Genomic DNA, 9364 nt, shown 5'->3' on the forward strand with positions numbered 1-9364 from the left:
ACCCCTAATGTACGGTATGAATTTTGATTTCTTCAGGTCTTAAAAAGCCATAAATTTGATTTTAAAAAGTGTGCAGGAACCCTGTAAACGGTTAGACAGTTACCTATAATATTCCTTATATATAATTAATTTTAAATAAAAATTAAATGAATTATATATTTTAGATGTTTTTAGTTTGTTTTTAGTTCAAGTCAGTTATTTTCAGTAAATGAATTAATAAGCTTCTTGGTCCCCATTGCTTTTGCTCTATAGTTCTCACCAAAATGAAGAGAAAGAAGGACATCATGTCAATTACAGTTACTGTGACTAATACTGAATATGTAATGCAAATGTAAAAATATAATGGAAATGCAAATACATTGTTGAATGATTATAAACATGGTATTTTGCCTGTTAATGCCTGCAGTGCAGTGCAGAAAATTATATGACAACAATAACGTCTAAATGTAACTGGCCCCTCTAACAGTACAACTGGCCCCAGCTTGGCCCCCCCAGTTGAAATGGTCTAGAACCGCCACTGGTCTTAACTCTTAAGCTAACATCACAAGACGAGCAGAAACTCGTGACTACCTCCGCTCCATGTTTTAAATGACGCTGCGCTGTCTGTTTTAGTATTGGTTAAAGACCTCTAAAGGGTGTGGATGGAGATCTGGATTTACATATTAACCTGTCCGACTGGTATCAGTTAAACTGGAGCCGTCAGCTGAGGAAGACACAGAAAGGCAGCGAAGGTTTAACAGGCGTTAGAATGGCACTTTTCACAGTTTTGTGTTCGGCAGTTCTCCTCTGTGCTGTTGTACCTGCCTGGAGCGGTGAGTCTGCTGTTATTTCGATTAAGATAAGATTATTTCGTTCTTAAAACTTTTCTTAAATTAAAAAGCGTTGTCGTTTATTGCAGTTTCTCAATACATTCATTACTATATATTATCAGAATATAGGCTAGCCTACTAAAATGCCCGAAACTTTAATATGCCCACATGTTCAAGTCTGTTTAGGTGTCTAGGTGTGTCGGTAAAATGGCGCAGGTAGCCTAAACAAGTCTATTGAAATCCTTTCGGTTCAGGAACCTGTTGAGCTTCCTTGACATTATGTTTTACATTGAACTGTTTGTACAGTTCGTAAAAAAATCAAAAAACGAGTTAAATCAGCTCGACTTTTATAGGGCCTAATAAAGGGTGAAATGTTTCTTTTTACCTGCGACTTTCGTATTTAAAAAAATTAATAAATACAAATCGTAATTTATTTTATAGGCTAGTATAATGACGTGTTGCACTATTTAAAACAAACCGTCTTTGATTCAGTTTCTGAAAGAGAAGAAAAATAGGAAACCATAGAAAACATATAAAACTATTTTCTAGTTCATTATGGGATTTACTTTTAAAAGAGAGGAATCCTTTACCAGTCATACTAAAAATCTTTATGAAAAATGTTGAGAGATTTTTAATAGGCTAACAAAATATGAATTTATGTTAGTTCTTGGAATACAAGACTAGGTTGCACTTTCCTTTAAGGTCTCCTTGTTACAGGTACTTACAGGTACTACAGGTACAGGTCTAGGGTACTATTCAACATGTAGGATACTTGGGGTTACACAGGGTTAGGATTAGGGTTGCATGCAATTATGGTATTACTGCAGTAAGATAGCATTATCATTATGTAACATTAGCACTGTAAAATAAAGTGTTACTGAATTGTTCCCCATTAAGTTATGAAAATATTATTTCTGAATGTTCACTGACTACTTAAAGCATCCAGTTTTTTTATGTTTTACGAATGTTAAGGGAACATTCCATTTGATCATTTTGCAAACATTATGGGAACGTTACTTTTGAATTTTCTATGAACATCTAAACTATAGGCTAACATTTAAAAACATTAGATGAAAGTGAAACTAAAATGTTTCAAATTAAACTTCCATGAATGATGAATAAACAATATTTTTATGTTAATGTTTTGAGAACATTATTAAAGACAAAATAACTTTGAACAACATTACTTGACGAGCCTCGGCCTAATCTGGTTTGTTGGTCCCAGTCAGCTGGATGTTTTAGACACAATATTGGCAGTTACTGTATCTATTTTTGCTCCATAAACAAAAATAGTTCCAATAAAGACACAGGCAAATCATCCAATGTGCGTTTCAGAATGGTGTTTAAATGAAGATTGTCAGTTGTCGCCTCCTGCTAGCATAACAATTTCATGATATATTTATAAAAATAATAGACCTTGTATGATCACAAACATCCATGGCTGATTTTATTTATATCACCATATTCTGAGTGAATTTCTATTTTTTAAATTGATTTTTTTTATTTCTTTGCATTGCAGACAAACACTCCCTGTACTACATTTACACAGCCTTGTCCAAACCTGTCGAACTGCCAGGCATCTATGAATTTACAGCTATAGGTCTTCTAGATGACAGACAGATTGACTATTACAACAGCAAGGAAAAGAGAAAGATTCCCACACAGCACTGGATGAAAGAGAAAATGCAGGAGGATTACTGGGAAAAAGGCACCCAGTCAAGAAAGAGCAAAGAACAGTGGTTTAATGTGAATGTCAAAATTCTGATGGACCGTATGAAACACAATGTTTCAGGTGAGGAATACTGATACATATTAACCTGCATATACGTATAATATAATATATGCACAATATAATATTATATTGTTATTATCATCTGAAAAATATTTAGTTTTCTGTCCTTTTCAGATGTTCATGTTCTTCAGTGGAGACATGGGTGTGAAATTGATCAAGAGGGAACTGAACTGAAGTTTTCCAAAGGCATTGATGAGTACAGTTATGATGGCGATAACTTCCTGTCTTTTGATGATAAGGAGTCTCAGTGGGTTGCCCCAGTTGATGCAGCTCTTCCAACCAAGAGGAAATGGGATAATGTGCCCATCCTGAACCAGTACACCAAGGGCTACCTGGAGAAAGAGTGTGTGGACTGGCTCAACAAATTCAGAGAATATGGAGATGAGGAGCTCAAAAATGGCTGTGAGTAGATGTAGAGTATTTGTGACCAGTCACGGAAACTAGGGACACAAGTCGGTTCTGGGGCATTTTGAGTTATTCATAGATTCTGAGAGTGTAATATCCAAGCTTTCCAACGATGTGTAACATGTGGAAATCTGATAATATTTGGAGAAGTTGTGGCCATTTTAAAGTAGGCACTTAAAAAAGCTCAAAGAGGAGAAAACGAGCTAAAGATTGTGCAGTTCTCACCTGTCTCTGCTGCTGGGGGTGACAATAGGGCTCATTTACATCTCATTTAGATAAGCCATACCCCCTGTAAAGCTCCTCCATGTGCTTTACAGCTTTTTTTACACTTCGAATGAGTGCACTTCTGCCGCACTAGGCGAAAAACAATTGTGCTGCCCCTCTATTTGCAACGTACCAGCAACAACACACAAAGACCAATAATGCCATATAGCCTGCATATAACGCGAAACCAGCAACAACACATAAAGACCAAAATGCCATATACATATAACGCAAAACCAGCAACAACACACAAAGACCAATATGCCATATAGCCTGCATATAACGCAAAACCAGCAACAACACACAAAGGCCAATATGCCATATACATACAGTATAACGCAAAACCAGCAACAACACACAAAGACCAATATGCCATATACATATAACGCAAAACCAACAACAACAAACAAAGACCAATAAGCCATAGGCCTACATATAGCGCAAATAGTACGCAACGCTCGTGTGCCCAAAATGTCAACAATATTAAAGTTTATGTAGGAGGCAAATGCCTGCTGGCATTTTTCTTTAAGCAGTCATTTCTGCAATTTTCCAAATAATCACATTTCACCTCCTCAAATTACTGTTGCAAATCTCTTTACACCACTTTCTTATGTGCGTATACACACACAAATGAAATGTCCGCAAGCACATTATATCATCAGCAGGTTCAGCATCTTAAATAACGACTAAAGAGCAAATGAAGCTTAACTTACATTTCAGAAACACGCACGGCAGGCCTTCATCGCAGCAGCAAAGGTCTTAACTGCATCCTCTATTTCGATTCTCCGTCACATATGAAACAGCCAGCCACCGCTGTCAGCGAGCCGAGCCGCCGTATTGAAGCACTGAGGGCGAGCGCGCTGCGCCCATACCTCCGGTTCAGTTTCCCGAGCCCACGAAGTGCGGCGAAAACATTTTCGGTGTAACTGCCAGACGGTTCATCTCGTCTGCGACAATCTTTGCGGCATCCATCTTCATTGAATTTTGATATCAGAGAGAGCTGGCCAGAGCACAGCATAATAAGTAGCCATGTGGTTGACTTGGAGGGCGGGGGCAAAAGCGCCGGGTTATTCAGTATGGAAATACACACAGACAATGACACGCCACGCCCCTACTGCATGCTAGAATCTCCGAAAACAAGCCGATTTCAACCTCAAAATGTAAGCTTTTAAATATACCAATACTGCTATCTCAAACATGGAGAGGCTTCTTCGTGATTTCAATTAACAGATTCTCCAAAAAATTGAAAATCACCAATTTTGAAAAAAAACTCTTCTTTCTCATTTTGCTCGAAAGTTGTGCTGCCGACTTGTGTCCCTGGTTTCTGTGACGGGTCACATTTGTATTTGTTGATTATTTGCAGCTGTCATAGAGATAGAACTGACTGATAAACTGTGTCCACAGCTCCTCCAGAGGTTCATGTGTTTGCAAAAAGGTCTACCAGTGACAAAACTAAGCTGAAACTCACCTGTATGGCTACTGGTTTCTACCCCAAAGATGTGACGTTGACCATAAGGAAATATCGCACATCCCTGCCTGATGATGAGATTGAATCCAGAGGAACCAGACCAAACCATGACGGAACCTTTCAGTTGAGGAAGAGTGTGTTCATCAAGGATGATGAAAAAGCAGAATATGACTGTTTTGTGTCCCACAAAACTCTCAAAGAACCAATTGTTGAGAAATGGGGTAGGCAAAGTGAAAGTATTTAATCATTAAAGCAGGGGTGTTTCCTCTGAGGAAACAATGGTGGATGTGCCTACTTGAAACAACTTGAAAGCGTGATCTGTAAGTTTTTAGTTACCAATTAGCTTATTGAAATTAGAGTTACATCTCCGTGTTTGTGACTATCATGACACCTGCAGTGTTTACCGAGGGTTACACTCACGGAAAGGATGGATCACGTTTGTGTCAGAGACTCAGGGTCTATAAAAGAGAAATTATGCCACGTAGAAACTCTTAAAGAGTGAAAACAAACACTTGCAATCCATAAACGTGTCTCTCATAGGATGAGAGTAAATGTAGAGTATTTGTATTTGTTGATTATCTGCAGCTGTCATAGAGATAGAACTGATTGATAAACAGTCTCATGAATAATTATCAGTACACCATGAGAGAAAATATCACAACCTCACAACATTGACACTACGAAGATTTTAAAGTCAAAATAGTGCCAAGATAAGTTTTCTATTACAATTAATATTAACGGATGCTAACATTTTCTTCTGTAATGTGCAACACAAACACTTGTTAAAATCTCAGACAATGTAGTTGAGTGTTTTATGACCCCTTAAAATGACTCTTTATTAAAGGCTTATCAATGGAATTGAATTTTCTAAATGTAGTAGACATTTAGACTTTACATACAGTAACTTTGTCCATTTATTGTTATTATTATTTTGCAGATGGAAAATGCAATGACTGCAATGAAGGCTCTTTCCTGGCTATTGGAATTGTGATTGGAGCTGCAGTTGCAGTAGCTTTTGTTGCAGGGCTCTGCCTTTACCTTTATAAGACTAAAATAATTGGTAAGTATTACAACATAAATGCAGATTCTGGGCACAATCTTTTTAATACTTTTCTCTGATAAAGGCTCTTTAAATGTCAGAATTGACAGGACTTCAGAGAAAAAAAAATCTATTGTTTCACTTTGGGGTGAGCAATTATTCCAAAATCTTGAAATAGTCCATTGAAATCTATTAAGTTGCAAACAACTTACCTCCCCTTAAAAACTATACTACTCAAGGTTTTGTGCTGATTAGATTTCACTTGTTTATCTCTGCCTCTGACAGCAATCCCATGTAGATTGTAACTGTTGTAGATCGTATCATCTTTATTTGTAATTCTCTTTAGTCTTCCCACACACAGTACTATAATGGATTAGTGCTTTTGTACTATTATTATTATCATTATTTTTTTGTTTTAGATTAGTATTACAATGCAAAAAGTATTCAGAAATGATTTAATCTTTCTTGGACTTTAGTTTTCAAAAGCGAGAATGTCAGTGATCCCAGCAAAGATGAAGACAATAATTTTCTGCCAGGTACCAGTTATCCCATTCTTAATATGTAATCAGTCTATGTGTCATGTTGAAACACACTTTGACATTTCGCTGTTTGCAGGAGAAAAGAGTGCAAGTAATGCACTAGTAATGAAAAGTGATGCCACTAGATCTCAGAAGGAAGGTAATAATTTAGCTAATTAAAATGTTTTAGATATTCCATTTACCAGGGTGATGTTAATCGTATGTACTTACAACTTGTTCATTGAATGTCTGCAGTTGCTAAACATTTTGGAATCAAAGTGTACATTTCACTATGCAATTCAAAATCTCAGATGTGACTTGTATTGCTGCTTAACTTGCATATATGTTTGTTACATGTCTAGGTGAGAGACACAGTAAAGCTGGAAGTGAGATAAGCTTTTCATCTGACTCTGGTAAATATGCCCCTTATTAAAATATATCTCATCCTTTTTTTCCCTGAAATCCAAAAATCTCATCCACACATAGGAAGGGTGTGCAAAGCTTCATGAGCTCTATATGCACACTTTTCACTGTCTTGCAAACATGTTTCTTTTTCTGTGTTTTTATTTATTTATTTATTTTTGTGGCCAACATTTTTGTGCATACCTATTTAATGCCATCTCATGCATAGCAATGGAGAAACACGCTGATATTTCTCTGTTCCTCATCAGGAAAAGGTGCAAGTAAAGACAACAGTGCTACTAACTTGCAGGAGCAAGTGGACATTCTGGTATCTATTTATTTGTAATTTTAGTGCTGTCAGGGGGAACATTTCGACATTTTTCTTTTCCTCCATAGGCTAGGGTAGCACAGGACATATATCATTTACTGACAATAGAGGCTTTACATTTCATGTGTTAAACTGTTGTGGTCAACAGAATAGAAGATTGGTACAATTTATGCTGTCTGCTTAGGGGAAGCTGATTCCACCATTTGGGATTGAGGAGAGCAATATGCCTAGCCTTGTTATGGGGCCTGGGGTTTTAACTAGGATGGGGAACTAGGGGGAGGTGCAGAGAAGAAGAGTTACATGTGAATATTAGAGAAGGCTGAACATCAGCCGAAGTCCAGACAGCAGAATATTAACACCTAGATGGACATGACCAAAAGCAATTTGAAGTAAGACAAAAGCATACTATAGGACTATATATAGGGCCTCCTACCAGTATGTGGGTAGCTAATTTGTAAGGGCCTACATGCTGAAGTGAACTCTAAATTGGGGAACACTAGGAATCCCTTGATTTCAAATGTGATGGTGTAAAGTTGTGGAGCTAGCTCTGAGTAAAGTGTACCAAATCTGGTAATTCATTTTTAGATGTACTATTCACCTATTGTTAAATGCTAATATTGAATAACTCATAATAATAAATTAAATAACACATATTTATGTCTGTTAGGACTCCAGTGGCAAGAGCATCGCAGAAAAAGATTCACTGCTACAACAGAACAACCCTTGATACGAAGGCAGACCATCATGGGAAATTTGTAATGGCAGATTTGTGGTATTTGTCATAGACAGTCCTGACAAGCATTACATTTTGGGGGGTCGCTGGTGAATAACTGAATTATATATTCTCTCTTTCTCTCTCATATTTCATATAATTTGGATTTTTTAAAAATACTTTGCTCAAGAGATTGATATTTTTTAAACCAAGTACTCAAGTACAATACATTTATATGAAAAGAGCTTTTTTCCAGACGTATTATTATTGCTACTTCCAAAGGACCAGGGTAGATCTTTTTTTGATATATTTTAATACCAGTGAAAATAATCCTGAGCATACCTGAGAAATAAATCTCTATAACTATCCTGAATACTAATAGAAATTAGATATATTCTTTTAAACTCTCGAATGTCTTGTGAAATATTGATATATATTCTTTAAACTCTCGAATGTCTTGTGAAATATTGATAATGTAGTGGTGTATTGGTAATGTAGTGTTTTACATTAATTGTATAATTATATAAATTAATCACTGTTGGTTACAATAATTTTTCACTTTTTCAGTTGTACAGTATATGTCTGTCTGTTATTTATGTGGGATCCATTCATTCTTAAAGGGACAATGTGTAGGTTTTTTAGGTATTTTATTATCTAAAATCAATATTTTATTGTCCTCAATGGTGTGCAAATACCTCTGCCAATTATCTGACTTTTCCTCGTAAACGAAGAATTTATTATCTTTATATACATATGTGACGGGTAGTTCCGCCATCTTGAAAAACTATAATAGCAGAGAGGGTCAAAAAGTAGTAGGCCAACACGTTTCCACAACGCGTTTTTGTTAAAACTCGACAAAGTGCAATAGCGGGGTTTCAGTCACGTGATTATGATGACGCGTGAAGGCGGGGCGATTTCAGAGGGCGAGCAGGAAGTAAACATGGAGAATACGTCTTTGGAGGAAACCGTTGAGGAGAGTCCGTATTGTACGAATTTAAACCAGTTTCAAGAAATAGATACAAGGAGTTAGGGGAAACATATGTTGGACGTGACCCGTTCCTCATGAAGATGAGTGAGTTTTCGGTCGAACTTGAAGATTTCCCGACAGTGGAGGCTTGTTTACATCACCAACCATCTGGTCATTCAAGCATCGTACTACACCTTTTTTAGATACGGTATACTTCCAGAAATACTGGGACAGCAAGTTACAAACTCACATGGGTAATGTAATGAACTGATCCAGGCACTCTTGAAAGTGGGCTGTGTGATATTGCTGTCAATACTGTTGTATGAGACAAGATTAGATTTTGACTATTGTTATGAGTGTGGTCTTTATGAGTTCTGGCTGTTGTATAATTTAAATGAAAAGATTAAATGCCATTGAGAAGACAGAATTATACATGGTGGTTCATTTACAAGATTAGATTTTTCAACAACTGTTATAATAACAAGAACATGGTGTGCAATAAAGATTAGAATCCATTTCATTACATATAATACATATAGCCAGTACAATTGGACTTGTGGATAAAAGTATTACACTTGTTGAAAACATATTTACAGACTGATTCGTGTCGGGGCTGAGGTACTACTACTCCCTGTCCTCTTACTTATCATCAGAGCCAAG

At 36.6% G+C, this 9364-nt stretch overlaps 1 protein-coding gene across 1 annotated transcript; it reads left to right on the forward strand.

The window, feature by feature from the left end:
* Nucleotides 1-555: 555 nt before the first annotated feature.
* Nucleotides 556-9131, forward strand: LOC143737955 (H-2 class I histocompatibility antigen, Q10 alpha chain-like). Its single transcript, XM_077229762.1, has 10 exons — nt 556-812; nt 2329-2601; nt 2716-3003; nt 4675-4959; nt 5676-5798; nt 6254-6313; nt 6393-6455; nt 6658-6708; nt 6967-7025; nt 7693-9131. The coding sequence occupies exons 1-10, from the start codon at nt 749-751 to the stop codon at nt 7750-7752; spliced, it is 1326 nt and encodes a 441-aa protein (XP_077085877.1). The 5' UTR covers nt 556-748; the 3' UTR covers nt 7753-9131.
* Nucleotides 9132-9364: the final 233 nt, after the last annotated feature.

Source organism: Siphateles boraxobius, unplaced genomic scaffold (assembly GCF_051911475.1).
Source record: "Siphateles boraxobius isolate OS27281-9 unplaced genomic scaffold, OSU_SipBor_1 133, whole genome shotgun sequence".
Classification (NCBI taxonomy): Eukaryota; Metazoa; Chordata; class Actinopteri; order Cypriniformes; family Leuciscidae; genus Siphateles; species Siphateles boraxobius.